Source organism: Cydia pomonella, chromosome 24 (assembly GCF_033807575.1).
Source record: "Cydia pomonella isolate Wapato2018A chromosome 24, ilCydPomo1, whole genome shotgun sequence".
NCBI lineage: Eukaryota > Metazoa > Arthropoda > Insecta > Lepidoptera > Tortricidae > Cydia > Cydia pomonella.
The window spans coordinates 13,942,505-13,963,258 of NC_084726.1; the positions used below are offsets into that span (position 1 = coordinate 13,942,505).

General features: G+C 39.4%; 2 protein-coding genes and 1 pseudogene across 2 annotated transcripts; 2 read left to right on the plus strand and 1 right to left on the minus strand.

The window, feature by feature from the left end:
• Positions 1–6,038: 6,038 nt before the first annotated feature.
• LOC133531006 (uncharacterized) lies at positions 6,039–9,787 on the plus strand. Its single transcript, XM_061869082.1, has 5 exons — positions 6,039–7,242; positions 7,517–8,178; positions 8,547–8,666; positions 8,953–9,066; positions 9,615–9,787. The coding sequence occupies exons 1-5, from the start codon at positions 7,194–7,196 to the stop codon at positions 9,771–9,773; spliced, it is 1,104 nt and encodes a 367-aa protein (XP_061725066.1). The 5' UTR covers positions 6,039–7,193; the 3' UTR covers positions 9,774–9,787.
• Positions 9,788–10,959: 1,172 nt separating this feature from the next.
• On the plus strand, positions 10,960–12,188 carry LOC133531007 (uncharacterized; annotated as a pseudogene).
• Positions 12,189–16,608: 4,420 nt separating this feature from the next.
• Positions 16,609–18,936, minus strand: LOC133531008 (uncharacterized). Its single transcript, XM_061869084.1, has 2 exons — positions 18,547–18,936; positions 16,609–18,012 (listed from the first exon to the last, which is right to left on the minus strand). The coding sequence occupies exon 2, from the start codon at positions 17,806–17,808 to the stop codon at positions 17,248–17,250; it is 561 nt and encodes a 186-aa protein (XP_061725068.1). The 5' UTR covers positions 17,809–18,012; positions 18,547–18,936; the 3' UTR covers positions 16,609–17,247.
• Positions 18,937–20,754: the final 1,818 nt, after the last annotated feature.

Below are 20,754 nucleotides of genomic sequence, written 5' to 3' on the forward strand. Positions count from 1 at the left end.
TCTGCACAAAGCCTATCAAACAATATATTCATTTGAATTTATAAGCTGGGGGCCTAGCCAAGATGCCAATCGTTTGCGCCGTAGCGAACGAGACGATAATGTCTCTCTATCACTCTTCCATATAAGTGGGACAGAGAGACAGTAGTGTTTGGTTCGCTACGGCGCAAACGATTAGCATCTTGTCTATTCCCATTGAACCTTTAGAACCGAGAACCAATAGTGGTACCTTTTTCCTTTTTTTTTAGAAGTTTTAATATAGATAAATATTAGTTTAGTGACTCTAGATAAATCTATCAAAAGTAGATATATCGATATTATAATAAAATAAATAGACCGCCCCGATTATGCGTCCGACATTTTAAATCGAGTTATTTCGATTTTTTTTCTAAAACCTCAAGTTAAAGTTCTTATAAACAGAATAATCTAAGGATCTTAAGCGACATTTGCAATACTTAAGAGCCCATTTTATTTGATACAATATCCACCATTAAATATCTAATTCAAAGGTTAGAAGGCTGCTCCGGTTCTCTGCGTTCCCGATTTTAATGACGAAGCCAGTATTGTCATGAAATAATGGGATCTTGTTATAATTTACATTTTAACTCGTCTTTGATGTTTGTGATTAAAAGAATTTTACAGACTTTAAAGGTTAAATACGCTTTGAATTAGAAGCGTAGTAATGAGAGTTGCTAAGTAGGTAGGTACAGTCAGCATCAAAAGTAGCGGATGAAACAACGCGCCAAAATTATCTGACATTCCGGATAACTTTTCGAAATATAGATAAATTTCTAAAATTCGCGCTCAAAAGTATATTTTTTACAGTCTTAGTGGTTCTTTATTAAAGACATCACTTTTCGTTAAGCTGTTACAGAATGTACTTATGAAACGTTATTTGATCCGCTACTTTTGATGCTGACTGTACCTGCTGTATTATAAAACGCATAAACCTATTTGACTCGATGTTATTAGTGTTATTACCCTACAAATACAAATACATAGGTGCATGTCAAATATTTTAAGCGCGCTTCGCATTGCGAAAGAAAAATGTTAATTTATCGCCAGTGACTGTACGGTCACGTCTGAAAATATCGATACGGACATGGTGCCAAAAATATGTATACACTACTCTTATATATGGGCCAGAAGGTTGTGTATACATATTTTTGGCACTTCGATCGTGTCGATGTTTTCAAATGTGACTGTACTTGCGACATGGAAACTAATTCAAATGTAACTTATTACGGTTTTGGCGCGGTTTTGGTTGGTGTTTCCTTTATAACGACCTGCGCCCAACAATCACATAATCGTAGGCGAGTTTTTATTTCTCGCATGAATGTACATTTACTGCATACGATAATTCCATACTCGTACGATTTCTTGGCCTGAAACTTGCGAGAAACTCGCACTATCTAAATGGGCCTTAATGAAACAATTTAAAAAATGCATTTAGGAGTATGATTATTTAAATAAAGTGATACTTAGGCCAATTCGAACGTACACTGACATCAGAATGATATCTGAATGATGTTGTTTAGTTAACGTGCAGCTCGCCCGCGCCGGTTGTAAGAGCGAAATTCACGATAACTGGATGACAAAATTTTGATGTCATTCTGATATCAGTGTACGTTCCAATTGGTCTGACAGCCTTTGAAATAGATTTCGATCGAAAGTACATTGCTGTAGGTGTGCAGTGCACTGTCATAGGTACAAAATGCCTGTCGTGCAGAGCTGTTTTGTTTCCTATATTGTAACCGCTATGTATGTATAGAGCCTGGCCTTTGTCCATCGACCCTCGGGTCGCCGCTCAGTACCTAGTCGTTTAGCGACTGATTGTGGAATAAATGTGACGGCAACCAATCTACAAATGGCAGTTGTATAGAGTATTCCGAGCGACCTGGAATTACCTACTTAGAACTAGAAGTGGCCCAGGACTCAGGAGGCCAATTCGAACTTACAAAATAATAAATAAAATAAAAATGATGTAATTCATAACTAACATATATTAAGTACATTATTTTGATATCGGAATATAAGTTTGAATTGCCCTCCGTGCATACAACTACTTATTAGTCATCATTTTAAATCAAGCAGCAAAATCAGATTCCATGGATTCAAATTTTCACATTTTGATTTGATGGTTGTGTTTTACAATCCTGTGTTTTACAATCCTGTTTCGAAATATGCCGATGGGTAATATTTAACAAAGAACTTATAATATAAACGTTCTGTAGAAACTAGACTAGTTAGTAAGTTTGATGGTAGTGAGAGTAGGTTATGTAAAAACTAGAACTTAAGCAAATGGGCTCAGGTTTAAAAAAAAAACAGTTACAGTTGAAACAGTTGAGCATAAGGCAATAATAATGACTTTTGCTTTATATAAGCCTTATTTATTACTCTGTCGCACCAACTTCATATTAACTAGCTTGAACCACTCTTCATGTAGGTAGGTGTCCAATTAGCCGTGACAATGGTATTATGCACGATAATTCCACACTGTTATTAGGATTCGTGGAAGTGTTGTATTTGATTAATTCCCTAGAAACCGGCTATCAAATGATGCGATTGCATATACTGACGTCAATCTGAATTCAATATTGATACATTTAAATAATATGGTTTCAGGGGAAACGGGAATAGGTGAGTGATATCGTTTTATTGGCGTATGTTTATTTTTATTAAATGTAGGTACACGATAATGAGCTTCGCTTTTGTGGTGTATATATACTAGATATACTACCACAAAATTATATTTATTTCCAGAAACCACTTTGTAGGCAACAAACATAAGCTGCGTGAATGTAGCGCATTGCGTTATTAACTATTATCAGTACCCCTAGTGTAAGTTTTATCGACATCATAACGTGACGAACGCGTTTGCGTTAAGTGTCATTTTGTATAGGATTTTGAGTTTCCAAAACGTCCCGCTTGGCGCGCTCTTTCTAAATCACATACAAAATGAGACTAAACGCAAACGCGTACGTCACGTTTCGAAATCGAAATTATTTACACTAGGGGTACTGAACATCAAATAATAAGTCCATTACATATTTGGCCTAAATACGGGCCAATTTATTATTCATCCAATGGCCCGTTTTTAGCAAAATGGCAAAAAGAGGCTGACTCTGATTTAACAATTCGATATAGTTTTCATCTCGTTTTGATACGATCTTGAGTCATCTCGCATTGCCGTCGCTGCCATTCCTTGAGTCTTGCGCATCACTAAGTGCGACCGCTGATTGCAATTCGAAGCCACCAATCTCATCTCCTCCTGTCATTGCCTTCTCACATTGTCCGATCCGATATCAGTTATCGGATATGATAGAAGTAAAATGTGTAATAAATGTTTTTTTCTCGTATTTATTTATTAGTTTAATAAATCTGCGTGGCAAAAAAGGCGGACTTCATGCCACAAGGCACTCTCTAACATCTGTCATTCCCATAGGGGTCACCCGACATCCGATATCGGATAGACACTTCCGGTAATATTAGACATGTCTGACCGATATTTTTTGTTTGTGTGTTACGACACACTGCAGCTATACTTTTAGCTGCAGTGTGTCGCTGAAGCAGTGCCGGCGCGCCCCAGTACACACCGCGGCAGGACATTGTGACCGTTCATCCGATATGACAATGTGCAAAAACCCCTAACACTGATTGGTGCCCACGGTTGACGTATCAAAATAAGATGAAGACCACATCAAATTGCTAGAACAGAATTGGCCCCAACACTCTGCATGTTGCTTCCATTAACTAATGATTGTATATTAGCAGTTTCACGAATTCACATCGTACATTACGCGGGTCAGCGTTAAGCACCTCTTTGTTAGTTCGTATTTTATGCATTCAATGTTGGTTTGTAAGATGAGGTGGGTTTAAAAGAACAGTAGGGCACGCAGATCAAGGAAACTCCTCCATAGTGTCCTTTATACTTTCGAAAGTAACTTTTATGTTTAAATAATAGCACTCATCAGCAAAACAATTAGTCCTTTTATTTTTTGTACTATCTCTTTCTTTTAGACAGGAAGCAATAATTTAATATATTAATAAAATCAAAAACACACTTTTTGCTTCTTTGCGTCTGACATCAGATATCGAATCGGACAATATGAGAACGCTCTTATTCTCTTAAAAATAAAATCGTGTCAAGAGAATTTTGAGCACAACTGCCCGTTTAGCAACTTCTGACTATGCTGCCGCTTCCAGTAATCTCTACGAATCAGGGGTTAACGTTAATATTCTTTATTTTTCGAACCGGCAATAAGACTGCAATCTTACAGCCGCTAATGGAGGTTTTGTCCGGCGGGACAAGCGGCCGCCCCCTCCCCTCCCAGCAGGTCTTGTAATAAATGCCTCGGTCCCTAAATCTATGCTTCTTTATAGCGCTTTAACTCTGTCTGGTTCGAGTTCGTATTTTAAGGTTCATATTGTTGTGTTGTTTCGTACATACCTACCTAAGTGCGTTTTCACACCGTTCGATTGGATGTCGAATGTCTGATATATCCCTTGGAGTACTGCGGCAGCTAGAGTGTGCCCTATACCATCAAATCTTGTTTGAATTGAAATTTTCTATTGAACGATAACTATTTAATGGGTGGTATAGATTTACGTATTTAGTTAAGATATACACGACCTTCTAGCCCATATATTAAAGTAGTGTGTACATATTTTGGCACTTTGTCCGTGTCGATATTTAATACCTTGACGGTACAGACTTATGGTTAATATATTACTTTAACCATAATCTATAATGGTAATGCTTGTGTTTCTCTAGACCATAGAGAAATAAGTAATCTTAGAGTACGAGTACACACTCCATACAACATCCAAGGCTTACTTGTTAATAATAAGTTGTACCTACTACGTGATATCATGCAAAATCTTTATACCATCAAAAAGGTACACTATTTGTGATATACCGATTATAATGTTTTTAAATATAAAATAATGACAAACCACGAACAAAACGCCCAAAATCACATCTAAAAAAAACTCGAACTTCTAGGTGTTTCCAAGTTTTCCGACATTCCGTCTTAAACAAATGTAATTTTAGTTCATTAAAATAAAGCGTAATTTAAGTTAAATATCGGAAATGGATTAGTTTTACTATTGAAATAATATACAGGAGCAAATAGATTTTGTCTAATTTTGTATAAAATTAGATGTTTTTGTTGTGTAGGCTGCAACCAACCTACTACACTTTGCATTTCGGGGTTAAAACGTAATAATTATTCTCTATGCTATAGAATGTTGAGAATATCCTAACATGTCTCAGGTAGCTGTACCTAAGTAAGACTAAGTAATCTAACTTTATTACTTTCAATTAGTTTGCAGGCTGAAGTTGGGCGATGAGTAAAAAGTAATTTGTTGCTTCGCTAGCTCGAATATACAAGGTGGGTTTTTAAATGGATCAGGGGAGGTATTTATATGTCCTGGGACAAGTTCGGGCTGAGGTGCCCGACGCTTCGTTTTCTACGGAAATCATTATCAGTAAGTTCGCGATCACAAAACGCTTCTTCGCTACTTCTGCTGCTGACTACTGTCACAAGTACATTTGGGACGTGACATATAATACACAGAACGTGTTGGGTTATCGAGTCATAATTTATTTATTTTCCATAATGTTACATTAGGTAGGTACACGCAGCTGCTAAAGTGCTTTTGCAGTTCGGTGTAAGGTAAATAAGGCATATAAGGCACACCTTAATTTAAAATGAAATATTTTAAAAAATAATGATGATATTATGTAAAAATCACTCAATAGTGGTTTCTCATTTAATTAAGTTTTTTCCATATAAATAAATATACATTCTTACACAAATTGACTAAGTCCCACGGTAAGCTCAAGAAGGCTTGTGTTGTCGATATTTATAATATACAAATACTTATAAATACATAGAAAACATCCATAAGTCAGGAACAAATATCTGTGTTCATCACACAAATAAAAATGCCCTTACCTGGATTCGAACCCAGGACCATCGGCTTCATAGACAGGGTCACTACCCACTAGGCCAGACTGGTCGTCAATATATCAATATAGTTATAAAAATATTACTTATATTATTAAAAGTACTATTTTGGGCCTTATTGAACACTTGGTATTAAGGACCGCAAAAATATACATTTCGACAGTAATAACAGTTTTTAATTATTTTTAACTTTAGAGTTATACATTACCGACATTTCTACAAATATGTCAACATAGAAAAATTACCTCTGTTTCACCAAACATATGTCCGCGACATGTCACAACTTTACTATGAACTTGTCACCTGTCACTTGACATATGTCGAATTGTCGGCCGACATATGTCGCCGACACTTGTCAGTTTGGTGAAATAGGGTCCAGGTCGTTATATTTGCTACTTCTATATGTGCGTGATGTGTTGAATAAATCATACTAGTGCAACTTATATTTCTGAATGCTGGGCCTTGTTACCCGCCGCGCCGGGCCTTATATGTCTCACCTAACTTACAATGTATTTGCGGTCCGTCATCAATTCAGCAGGTTCGATCGTAAATACGAGTATACCTATACCTACGTAGGTATAGATTTTTTTCGATGCAGCTTTTGGTAATTGTTCATAATGATGCGGACTTGCGGACGCATGGATATTTGGAAGGTCTAAAACTCACCGAACCACTAAATATACGGATAATGATGCGGACTTGCGGACGCATGGATATTTGGAAGGTCTACAACTCACCGAACCACTAAATATACGGAGTCCACTAGCTTCTGCTCGCGACTTCATCTGCGTGGAATGATGATGATTGATAAAAAATATTCCATGTACCATACTCCATACTCGGGCCTGAAACTATCTCCATGCCACATTACATCTAAATGACGGTTCACAGGTTTAGCATGAAGAGGTAACAGACGGACGGAGTTACTTTCGCGTTTATAATATTGGTAGGGATTGCAAAATGATTGCTCATTGGTTACCGATTCGATAGCGCGTTTACGACTCGTAGCGTGATAGCCAACTAACTTTTGGCAACAGCGCAAATTGTTTTGTTTCATTTGTAATTCCCAGACCCTCTTTGGCCTTGCCTGACTCGTCAACGCGGCAATCCGGTGACAGTACTAATGTTACACCGGTGCCTTATTGCATGGTCAGGAATTGGCCTTTAGCAACGAACTATGTTGAAGTTGTGAATAAATTTTAAAAAGTCGTAATTTTGGTTTGAATGTTCTGGTCAATGCTGATTCTTGTGGCCGCTGCTGACGCCTGCTGCGGTAAAGTTTTCTTTAAATAGTGCTAGGTAATCAATTCCAGCTCGTCCAGAATATTTGTTTGTTAGAAAAAGTTTTCGTTCAATTATCGTTGTGATAGTGCAAATATCACTTGGTATGTCGCGCGATTAAAAGAGACAGCTACTGTCATTATCACGGTATCACGATAACCTTGAATACCGCGGCGTGATGGTCAGCCGCTCTTATAATTTGTTCATGACGTTATGACGTTACCTATTATTAACGTTTTCTCCTTTCAAAACATTTTCGCTTTCAGAGAACGCTTCTCTACCTCGCCCGGACCCCCAGGAGCTGCAAGTCCGGTATGTACCGCACGGGATCCAACTACCAACAGCGCCATACCCAGCAAGAAGGAACCCGGCATTCCAAGCTCGTAGAGCACACTTTCAACTTCCACCACCCGAAAACTCTCAAAAGGAAAAAGAAAATAAAGATTTATTCGGACAGGACCCTCCTCTAGGTCCCTATCCACCGCTAGCGGACCTAAAAGGCCACAATTTGTCACCTCCTCAAATACCAAGATACCAAGGTCAAGAATTTCCCAGAGAAGAAAGTTTGGAATATCTAACACCACGTGGACAAGGCATTCTAGATGGTTTAGCTTACAGATCTCACGCGTTAGAACCAAATATACCAGGGATGCAGAACTCGGGTTTCTATCCAGGGCTTCAACAAAACGGGGGATATAGACCATTGAACCCATGGTATGGACTACCAGTGCCAACACAGCCCAGCTATCTACTAGGCTTTCAGCAAGGGCTCAGACCATTGAACGCCAGGTATGGACAGCCAGTGCCAACCGCTATGGGCCCGTACCCACAACGAAGGCTAAAGCCTATGCAATTCTCCACAACGACGAGGGTTCAAACGCAGCCTGCACCGCTGCGAGATATCGAATCCTCTACAAAGAGCAACAAGGTAGAGTACCCAACCTGATGCAACTGACTTCCTAATATTGGTAAAGTACTATAAAAATGAGTATAAAAATTTGGTGACCGATATTAGGGACACATACTTACAAGGCGTGTTACCCTACTATTTATAGTCTTCAATTCAGAAGAATATAGAACATGACATGACAACACATTCAGAAAGTGTTTCTCAATTTCTCTTCTCCTACGTGGATCAGGTAGAAGCCTGAATCCGTCGCTAGCGCAGTATTTTTGGATCATTTGTGAAACAGTCGCTAAACGTTCGCACACTGCATGCACCGGCGCCACAGTTTTCAGATCTAGATAAACCTACTAATTAAAAGATAGTTCATCTTGGGACTTGATTGTTTTCAGCTATTCGACAGCTGGCTAGGCGCTCATGGACGAGACCGCAACCAACCGCCGTCTCTAGAGCAGTTCGGGCCGCTGGTACCGCCGCAATTACGCAGCGGGAGGAGCCCCAGTCAGCGCCAGGTAGAGTTCATAGGCCTCAGAAATCCTATCATTTGTTATCACACCCTAGCGTTCCCGTATTTGGTCTGCTGTAATACCTAATCCTAAAATAAATATTCAAGTTCAAGTGCATGTAGTTCGAAAAATCCAGCTAGACGTAGTAGACGTAGTGACAATCCTATCCAGTCTCACAAGTGGACGTGATAAATCTCCATTTACTATGAATGAGATCAATAATATTACATTATTTTCTACATGACAAGGTTTTGTTAATGGCTGTTAAAAATTTACTAATAATAACACGTAGGTGACAACTGACTTCTCCGAGGAGAGAGTTCCGCAAATTTCCGAAGCGAAGGGCTACGTGAAGCCGATCACACGAAGGACGTTCGTGATGCATGGCCTGTTATGGCATTTAACCGTAAGTCATTACATACTCGCAGGTCACTACACTACCAAACCAATCTTTAATAATCATTCTTTAGTATTTTTAAATGGGATCCAAGTTTTACCGGCCTTTTCCATGCCATGCCATTGAAAGCGTCCTTAGGAGGCAAACGAGCAGACGAATCGCCTGATGGTAAGCGCCGTCGCCCGTAGGCACACGCAACACCATAAGAAGTAAGTCTACTTTGTAAAAAAAAAATTGAGCTCAACCTTTTAGCTTCCCTGCAGTCCCTGCTCACTGTCTTACGTTTTTCATTACTCCACATAACTACAGAATGCATTGCATTTGTACGCGGTCTGTACCTACTTAATACTTTCGCTGACAGTGCACTGCAGCTAAGCGTTGTTAACTCCAAAAATTTACGTACCTACTGTTGTCAGTGAACGCGTAAGAAGCAGACTTCCTTATCGGCCGTCGGTTCTTGAGCACATGTAACTACTATTCAACCTTAACTCTTCTTTTGATAAATCAAAATGTATCCAGCTGTACTCTTATTAATTATTTCATAAATAAATAAACAGGAAACGACGACGCTATCGCCGCCTCCGTTGTTGAGAGACGAAGACGGATTTATGGAGGAGTTTGAACCCGAGTCGGACGACAGGTCGATTTTCAGTGAGGAACACAAACACCTGCCGAAGCTCCCTCCAGACGTACCGAACACATTCGACAATATATGACTACTTTAACATTAGCATATGATTAATTTTCTGGGTTGCTGGTGTTGGCACCCGAGTGGTGAGTAAGAGGGATTTTGCATGCAAGTTCTCGAACCGTCTAAAGGTACTGTTCCACGTGCTCTCCAATAGCATGCTAATAAGCGTGCTTATGAGCATGTTTATAAACTATTTATATTTGCTATTTGCCACTAAAAAGCATGCGTAAAAGTAGCACGTCCTAAACACTCATGCTAGTAGGTCTCTTCTTCTCCGTCGTTTCGCTCTTGGCAGAGCCGGCGGGCACAGGCGGCACGATCAGCGGCGGCCGGTGACTATATATTACGGGTGTTCACTTACATTAAAGAAAAAAACTAAAATTACCCAATTTATTTACCGTCGCAAAATATCTATAGATATCGGTTTTTGTCCACCCGGTCATTGAACTCTCTTATAGATTTTGGATAAGTATGCGCAATGGAATTTAATGTTTTACGAATATCTTGACGACCGATAGACGTCAACTGCAGTTCATTTAACAAATGGTTTCGAGATTATGAATGTTTTTCTATTTCATGGAAATAAATTATAAAAATAAATAAATTGTTAACACATCATTTTTCCCGATTTCGGTCCAAACATTTTTACAAAAGTTTAAGGTCGTCTTTTTGTATCTAACTCGAGTCGATTTTGTAAAGTTTTTTCACATTATTTTATGAATGTCACGTTATATTAATTCATTTTTAATCACTTTACCACTAACAACTTATGTGCACTCACTTTTTTATTTCTTGTCAAATAATTTAGAATGAAAAAAGCGGCCAAGTGCGAGTCGGACTCGCGCATGAAGGGTTCCGTACCATTTGAGACGTATTAAAAAAAATCTACTTGCTAGATCTTGTTCAACATTTTACCACTTTGGACACACATTTTACCACTTTGGAAGTGTCTCTCGCGCAAACTATTCAGTTTAGAAAAAAATTATATTAGGAACCTAAATATCATTTTTGAAGACCTATCCATAGATACCCCACACGTATGGGTTTGATGAAAAAAATTTTTTTTTAATTTTTTGACGTATTAAAAAAAAACTACTCACTAGATCTCATTCAAACCAATTTTCGGTGGAAGTTTGCATGGTAATGTATATCATATATTTTTTTTAGATTTTTCATTCTGTTATTTTAGAAGTTACAGGGGGGGGGGGACACACATTTTTTCACTTTAGAAGTGTCTCTCGCGCAAAACTATTCAGTTTAGAAAAAAATGATATTAGGAACCTAAATATCATTTTTGAATACCTACCCATAGGAGTCGCGCGCGCGCATTCGATCGTGCCGGGCGGTTTTACGTTTGCGGCAGTTATTGTCCGTAAAAAACAAAAATGACATCGTTAGTGAAGTGCAATCAGTGCAATATCGTAATAGACGAAATGTTATCTTACATCCAAAATAAAATCTCAGTGATAGACAGGGGCACCTTAATTAAAATATGTGTGTCTGCGTTCACCACTGAAGAAATAAAAACGTCAAAGGCGTTATTATTTGAATCGTTACCAACGGATATACGAAAAATAGTGCGTAAAAATAAAGGACAGGAGCAGCGTGATCTGGAAGATATTGTCAATCTAATATTAAAACTGATCCTGAAGTTTTGCCGGTGTTTGTGGCCAGAAATTTAGAAAAACTACCTCCAGTGACGTTTGACCATATAGATGTCACGAAACTAATAAAAGACCTTACGTTATTTAAATCGGAGCTCAATGAAGTAAAGTCTAACTACGTTCGTATACAACAGCTTGAGGAGGTACGTGCCGAGATACTTAACATGAAACAAACTTCGCTAAGCGGCTCAATATGCAATGTAAATTTAAATAAGCGTGGTGCCGCCTTTTTAGATAGTGGCCCTATGGGCATGTCGCATTTTAATGATGCTTTGCTGGACAATTCCATCCAAGCCCCCATTACAAATTCTTTATCAGCGTCACATACTCGAAATGAACTGGAACCATCGGAGAGTTTTATAGCTACCGTCGAACAAAAACATGTTACGCGTAGTCCGCCCGGCTCACCGCTGTTAGCAACGGCCGGGAGTGACGTCATCGTGACCGAGATAGAAAACTGTCCGGCCGGCACAGCTGATCGGCAGTGCAATGCACCGGAGATAACGCGCGGTCAGCAAAATAAGGAAAACGAAAACGGGGACCCCTGGATAACTGTAGAACGACGAAAAAAATATAAAACTAATTATCGTTATGCAGGGTTAAGGGGCATAGCCCGTGACGCAGAATGTAAATTTAGAGCTGCCGAAAAGAAAGTGCCCATTTTTATATCTAATGTTCATAAGGAGGCCAACGAAAGGGACATACAGGACTATGTGCGACAAAAAACAAATGAGACAATTAATTTGCAGAAAATTATTACGAAAAAAACAGACTGAGCATAACGCATACAAGTTTTTTGTTTCTGAAAATAAGGTCTCATTATTTTTAGATAAAACCTTATGGCCGCGAGATATTATATTTAAGCGCTTTGTGCATTTCCGACATAGATATGCGGACAAAGAAAATATTGAAAACGGCCTTAATCACAATAATGAGTAAAATAGTGTGTAGAATGGCAAGTTATAATTGTAAAAACGTTAAGCGATCAATAGATAGTATAAAAGAGCTGTGCCAATCTTGTGACATAGTAGCCTTGCAGGAGACATGGCTCCTTCCTGACGAATTATCCTATCTAAGCTGCATGGATAGTGATTTCTCCGCCACGGGTACTTCAGCAGTGGACACATCGGCTGGCATGTTGCGTGGTAGGCCGTACGGAGGTGTGGCACTTCTGTGGCGGTCGAGCGCCTTTAGTAACGTGAATGTGATACAGTGCGATAATCCGCGTATATGCGCTATCAAAGTGGAGTCAACAGATAGGCACTTTTTAGTGGTGAGTGTTTATATGCCCACGGACAGCACGAGCAATCTTCCCGATTTCACAGACTGTCTGAGCGCGGTGAGTTCTTTAATAGACAATAATAATATTGAGTCGGCATATATTTTGGGAGATTTTAACGCTCATCCTACCGAACCTTTTTATAGCGAACTTATCGGTTTTTGTGATGATCAGAGATGGAGTTGTGTTGATGTGAAGGAATTAGGTTTGAACTCGGATACCTACACTTTTATAAGTGACGCGCATGGTTCTAGGAGGTGGTTGGACCATGCTGTTGTGACAGAATCTTGTTTAAGTTCTATTATCAAAGTGTATGTTAAGTATGACGTGTTATGGTCGGACCACTTTCCCTTGATATTAGAGTGTCAACTAGATGTACTAATTGGATAATATGGTGTTATGGGGGGTTAGAAGTCAAGAACAGATTGATAGGTATAGGCAAGAATGTCATAATAAACTAAGACTCATTGATTTCCCGGCAGCCCTCAGAGAATGTTCCGATCATAAATGTCACAAAACTGAACATTTAAAAATAATTAATACTATGTATACTAACATCGTGTCTGCCTTGTGTGAATCTGCTGCAGCCAGTCGAATTTTAGGCAAGCGTAGGAAGAAAAAGCAGATAGTCGGTTGGAATAGGCACGTCAGCCAAGCCCATACTGATGCTCGTATAAAGTTCCAAACGTGGATATTGCACGGAAGGCCCCCCCAAGGTGTCATATTCAATCAAATGTGTGAGAGTAGGAAGATTTTTAAGTCCCGATTAAGGTGGTGCCAAAACCACCAGGACCAGATCAAAATGGACATCTTAGCTACTCATCAAACGAATCATGATTTTCGTGCGTTTTGGAAATGTACCGAGAAGTTAAATAGTAAACCCGGCCTTCCGGTGAGCGTGGGGGGGGGTAAGTGACCCAAGAGGCATAGCTAATGTTTTTAAAAATTGTTTTAAGGTTACGTCACCTTTAGGACCTGCAGCTGGGGCGCTCGACCCTGAGAATCGTGATGACATATTGGGAACAAGTTTTACTGCATCTGAAGTCAGACAAGTGATAAAATCTATTTCAAAAGGAAAATCACCAGGTCATGACGGTCTCAGCGTCGAGCACCTCCAGTTCGCGGGCCCCCACCTCGCGAGGACACTTGCTATGCTCTATACCCTCTGTGTAAGCCACTCATATTTACCGCCTGAGCTCATACGAACGGTAGTGGTTCCTATTGTAAAAAATAAGACGGGAGATCTGTCCAATACTAGTAACTACAGGCCAATATCTCTGGCCACTACCATAGCTAAAGTGTTTGACGGCTTGCTGAACGCGCGATTGCAACAACACCTGCAGCTGCACGACAACCAATTTGGGTTTCGGCCTGGACTTTCCACCGATAGTGCCATCTTGTGTTTAAAGCATGTCGTCAGATACTACACAGATCGAGAAACACCTATCTATGCCTGTTTCCTTGACCTGTCGAAGGCGTTTGATCTGGTTTCATACGATATCTTGTGGAAAAAACTCAAGGAAATTAATGTTCCTTGGGAGTTAATACAAATATTCAAACATTGGTATGGAAACCAGGTCAACGCTGTTAGATGGGCAGGTACATACTCTGATTGGTATAGGCTGGAGTGCGGTGTTAGGCAGGGAGGGCTGACGTCACCCTCGCTTTTTAATGTGTATATTAACTCACTCATCGAGGAGCTTAGCAGTCAACATGTTGGCTGTCATGTGGACGACATAGCCGTCAATAATATAAGCTACGCGGACGACATGGTCCTGCTGAGCCCCTCGGTGTGTGGGTTAAGGAAATTGCTGAGTACCTGTGAAAAGTTTGCCAATAATCATGGGTTGTTATATAATGTAAATAAATCCGAATACATGGTTTTTAGCGGGGGAAATAAAGCGCCTAGTAGTGTACCGGAGATTAAATTGTATGGTTCTCCACTAAACAGAGTGCAGCAATTTAAGTATTTGGGGCATATACTTACTCCAAGTCTTAAAGACGATAGTGATTTAGAAAGGGAGCGTAGGGCGTTGTCGGTGAGAGCCAATATGTTGGCCCGCAGGTTTGCTCGTTGTTCCAACGAAGTTAAAAAAACGCTTTTTAAAGCTTATTGCACATCTTTTTACACGAGCAGCCTGTGGGTAAACTACACTCGAAAAACTTACACCGCCCTACGCGTACAATATAATAATGCGTTCAGGGTGCTGATGCGGCTGCCCCGCTTCTGCAGCGCATCAGGGATGTTTGCGGAAGCGGGAGTTGACTGCTTTTATGCAACAATCAGAAAGAAATGCGCGTCCCTGGTGCGGCGGGTGCGGGATAGCCGCAACCGCATCCTGGCCATGATAGCGGATAGGATTGATTGTCCTTATATACGACATTGCTGCAGTGTGCACATCTCTTACAATGCTGTGTAGTGGCTGTGTCTCTTACAATGTAGTGGGGTGATGTGCGCACTGTTGCAATGGAGTATTTATTTATTTGTGTACATAGCCATAGTAATATAAAAATCTTAGATATAAGAATACTAACGTAGATAATAAGATAATGAACTATTTTGTTACTAACCATGTATTATGAATCCTTGTTATTTGAAATAAATGATTAATAAATAAATATAAATAAATAGATACCCCACACGTATGGGTTTGATGAAAAATTTTTTTTTTTAATTTTATGACGTATTGACGTATTTTAGTTGTCAAGCGGACCCCAGGCTCCCATGAGCCGTGGCAAAATGCCGGGACAACGCGAGGAAGAAGGAGAGGAGGAGATGACGTATTAAAAAAAAACTACTTACTAGATCTCGTTCAAACCAATTTTCGGTGGAAGTTTGCATGACAATGTATATCATATATTTTTTTTAGTTTTTATATTCAGTTATTTTAGAAGTTACGGGGGGGGGGACACACATTTTACCACTTTGGAAGTGTCTCTCGCGCAAACTATTCGTTTTAGAAAAAAATGATATTAGAAACCTCAATATCATTTTTGAAGACCTATCCATAGATACCCCACACGTATGGGTTTGATGAAAAAAGATTTTTTGAGTTTCAGTTCTAAGTATGGGGAACCCCCAAAATTTATTGTTTTTTTTTCTATTTTTGTGTGAACATCTTAATGCGGTTCATAGAATACATCCACTTACTAAGTTTGAACAGTATAGCTCTTATAGTTTCGGAAAAAAGTGGCTGTGACAGAATCGGACAGACAGACGGACATGACGAATCTATAAGGGTTCCGTTTTTTGCCATTTGGCTACGGAACCCTAAAAAACCAAAATTGCATTCCCGCGCGTACTTTAGAAAATACTAAGGTAAAAGGTATGTTTGCAAACATATGACAACATGGCGCGCGGAGTGCACGCGCATTCGTCGAGAAGGCACAAGATCAAACGGACTAGGAGCAGTAGGAGCGCCGCCGCCGCTCCAATTTTACGTCTTTCTTCATAGAACATCTTCTGTTTCGTGCGAAACTGTGGCTAAACTTCTCTTTCGCTCTTATGGAATTTCCTATTGATTCAATGTACTAAATCTTTTTTCATAGGAGCGCAATCCAAAGCGCTCCGCTTGGCGCGTTTCGTATGAAATATAGCAGTAGGCGAATAGTCATAGGCTGTCTATAAACTATAATGAATAATAATGACTTATTTAACTATTATTGCCTTGTTTACGATAGATACATTAATTATGAATAAGTAGTATTATATTAATTAGGTACTATAATTTCATTATGATTATTTATGGGAGTGCACTTCAAAAGCGCTTAAGGCGGGCCGCTAGTGGGCACGATGCCGATTAATTGCCCCGCGCTCCACTTCCTGCGCGCCGCTGACTGCACGGGGTACTCGAGCTATATTGTACCCGATACGGCCGAGATCATTTTATTGTTCTTTGGGAAATTGTAACTACAAATGTGTAGCAAACTTTGTATTTATATGTCAAACAATTAATTTTACAAAACACGAGAAAAGGTAGTTATAGGAAAATATTTTTTTTTTGTCAAAAATTATAGTACATTTTTAACCAAGGGATGAAGGGCACTCATTTCTGCCAAGGTAATTTGGCACTCGAACGCAATGAGACACAACAAGACAAACCCAAATTCAGCGAGGTCGTATTGTTTTATCACCTGATCCATAGAGATTAGGAATGGCCATAAAGTCATCGTTGATCTTCATCACCAGATTAGCACGATGTCGTCATAATATAGATAGATAGTTCGATGTCGTGAAAGCGGATATGAGCGAAAACGGGCTCACACGAGAGGACGCCCAGGATCGCGCAAAGTGGAGGAAAGCAAGCTGGAAAGCGGACCCTGGCCAAGGCCGGGACATCGCTAGGTAGAAGAAGAAGAGTTAGAATACTCTTTATTGGCATACCTCAGAAAAAGGTTCAGATAATAATATTAAGTAAGCCTTATTTATTATCGAATATCAGGAAGTTCCAAGATTTGTCCTAATCTAACATACATATTAACTAACAGGGCAGTAAAATAAAATTCTGTAAAAATAATAAGTACACCTACAAAATCAACTTCTCAATTCATCAGATCTAAAGCACGGGAGAGTGTTCTGACCGGCATCTGCAAGGTGTGGTCGACGAGGCCATCCTATCCGCCAGCAGCTCCTTATCCCGCCTCGCTGCAAAGCGCTCACCGTATCCCGCTCCTGCGTTCCTCCTCCCGTCCTCCACGTATCGCGAGCGGAGACTCTCCTGCTTATACTCCGAGACATCTCGTTCTTGAGTTTCCGAACTAGCACTTTCATCAGAACTGCTAGAACTGTACTGCTGTGATTGTTCGATGTTAACACCTTGCACACTTTTAGGTCTGAACTGCGTACCGTCAAGAACGTCACCGTACTTAATCGGCCTATTTTCTTCCTCATTTCTTGAAAGTCTATCGTTTCTCTGGTTTTCGTACTTACCCTGGTCATACGGTATTTTATCTACATATCGATACATGTCTTCAATTCGTTCATTATTATGTTGTTTATATTTACCCTCTGAAGCGCCTACATGTGTTTCTTTTTGAGGTTTTCTAATGTCCCATTCTTCGGCCAGCCTAGGAATGACACCAACAAATTTATTTCGAAACCTCTCTTTAGGGTCCATGTGCACCTTGTACCGTTTTATTCCATTTTCTTCAATATATTGTGATATTTTTTCTTCAGAGATCTGTTCGTTCCATCTTTTTCTGCTTTCCTTCAAAGGATCAATGCTATTAGGTTTGGACTGGACATACACGGGTTTGAGTTGATCTTCCAACTCATACAAACTATCTAGAAAAGCTCTTCGGGGCGCATCCGGGCCATCTAGCTGAAAAGACAAAATCTTCATAGACAAAGATCATTTAGGAGTCCAAAGTAGGTAATATTATGTTATAGTTATTTAGCGATCTGATAAGAATGGCCATTATTTGATTGGGCTATTCTAAAATGATATGCTTAAAATCGTCCAAAGTCGCTCACATTTTAAGCATCCCTGACTAAAACCTGAACACCATGCTGGAATGCTCTCTTATGGTTCTTGCAAGGATTTCTTGTATCTCCATCCCTGTCTCTCGAGTACCTACCTACAATTATGGAATTTGATTTATATATCATTTCGTACCTTGTTTGTAAATACGACCGTACCTATAAGTCGGCACAGTGCACCGCCTAATAAAGGCACATTTGAAATCGCTCAAGGTAAAAAAAAATAACCAGGCGATCAACTTTTTCAGGAACCCTATCCTTGTAGTTCGTTATATTGGGTCCGTACGTCCGTAGGGCCGGATGGAAAAGGTAATGAATGACGTACGCAGCTCGCGTTTAGCAAAATAAAATATAGAAAGTTGTTTTAACAAGTTACCTCAGCATCATTAAACGAGTCTCCAGGCTTCGGTCCTCGCAGATCCCGCCGAGAGATGCCGAGCTCACGCGACGCGACCGCGTCCTCGGAAGCATTCTGTTTTCTTTTAGCTGAACTGGTTGTGCTGCTCGGGACGGCGGCCGCGGGCCCGTAGTCGTGGCTGCCGCGGAGTAGAGCTCGACGGAAGTCTTCGAGCCACTTCGCGTCGACGTCTAGTAGAAATACATGAGTCTGCTAGTGAGTTTGCTGTGATAATGACTCGAGGAAATAAAGAAAGTAATTTATATTTTTTTTAAACTTTACAATCAAGTTTGTGCTATGGTTTGAATCCTGCAAATATTACCTACGGTCTATATAACAGTTTACACTTTACAGTTAAACTGTTGTGTGAAAGAACTAATTACTAATACTGAAAACCAAGATAAAATACCTAAGTATTTTAGTAATTTTAGTATATATAGTATTTTAGTAAAGCCCCTCCACAAAAAGGGTGATAAAAAGAACCTAGCGAACTATAGGCCTATTGCCCTTGCCACAGTCTTCTCTAAGATCTTTGAGAAAGTTATTTATGAAGCAATATACGGTTTTCTAGAAAAATATAACCTGTTTGCATCAGAGCAAAAAGGCTTTCGCAAGCAAAAAACCATTAATATGGCCATATTTCATTTATTGCATCCCATTATGGTCAAAATGGATGAAGGAGAGCAAGTATGTGCTATTTATATGGACATGACGAAGGCATTTGACTACGTCGATCATTCAATCCTTCTCAAGAAGCTCAGTGCCTATGGCATTCGGGGCAATGTATTGAATCTCATGAAATCGTACTTAAGTGGTAGAGAGCAGTACACTGAACTTTCACAAATATGTCTTAAGACACAAAGACAGGTTTGTTACAGGTCTGATAAACGAGATTTAGTGTATGGAGTGCCGCAGGGAAGCGTGCTGGGTCCGCTTTTATTCTTACTGTATATTAATGACCTTCCTCGTCACATTAACTACCCAATGGTACTCTACGCCGACGACAGCACAGTAGTAATTGATTGCAAAGATGATAGAGACTATGAATATGAAATTAATTACACTTTACATACCATAATTGAATGGCTCAAGAACAATAATTTAATGATAAATCTAAATAAAACGAAAGTAATGCATTTTTATCAAAGAAAAGTAATGAGACCCATTGATTGCAATTATGAACGAACAGTTATAGAATCAGTAAGCAATACAAATTTTTTAGGAGTCCATATTGACAATCATTTAAATTGGACAGCTCATACTGAGATAGTTTGTAAAAAATTAAATAAATATGCTTTTGCTTTGTACAAACTGTCCAAGCAAGTTAGTACGGAGGCTGTGATGATGGCCTATCACAGTTTCGTTGCCTCTACTTTACGCTATGGGATCATCTATTGGGGTAATTCAGTCAACAGGGAAGCCGTCTTTATGGCACAGAAGAAATGTGTGAAAGCGATTCGGGGGCTTCACCTCACAGATAGCTGTGTGCCACATTTCAAAGACCTGAACATACTTACATTCCCTTGCCTCTACATTTTTGAAATTGCAATGTATATTAAAACAAACCCAACACTATTCAGGACGGTCTCTGAGGTATTTGCTAGAAACTCCAGGTACCCTCAGAATCTCTTTCCTGTTTCCGCAAATACTGCCCTAATGCGTAAAAGTGTGTTCTGCTTAGCTAGTAAGATTTATAACAAATTGCCTGTCCATTTTAGAATGTTACCCCTAAATCAGTTTAAGCATAGACTCTTGACATTTTTAATTAAAAATTGTTTTTACACTATTTCTGAATTTTTGCTGTATAATTTTAATACTTATGATTTGACATGACTTTCAATATTAATAATAACTAGGTATTTATGTAGATTTCGCATGTTAGTATGTAAGGAAATTATTCAAGTTTTTGTACGCCATCAGGCAGGGTATAGTGATACATATATTTATTTACCACCACTGTAATCAGTTTGAAATACCTATACTCACGAATAAAAACACTTTGAACTTTGAACTTTGAACTTGAATAATGAATAGTATTTGTTTGTTTCCTTACCAGGCGTGGTCGGCACGGTGGTCCCCACGGTGGTCCCAATATCCGCACTTACGGAAAACACACACAAGACCAAAATAACTGGCTTGCCTTGCATCGTATGCACTTTACTCTGTACTATTAGTGTTACCAATATG

Excerpts from the sequence above, each read along its gene's own strand:
- LOC133531006 (XM_061869082.1), top strand. The coding sequence starts at position 7,194 with ATGTTCTGGTCAATGCTGATTCTTGTGGCCGCTGCTGACGCCTGCTGC. Across the intron at positions 7,243-7,516 it reads CGCTGCTGACGCCTGCTGCG|AGAACGCTTCTCTACCTCGC; the intron begins GTAAAGTTTTCT and ends TTTCGCTTTCAG. Across the intron at positions 8,667-8,952 it reads GGAGCCCCAGTCAGCGCCAG|GTGACAACTGACTTCTCCGA; the intron begins GTAGAGTTCATA and ends AATAACACGTAG.
- LOC133531008 (XM_061869084.1), bottom strand. The coding sequence starts at position 17,808 with ATGGACCCTAAAGAGAGGTTTCGAAATAAATTTGTTGGTGTCATTCCT.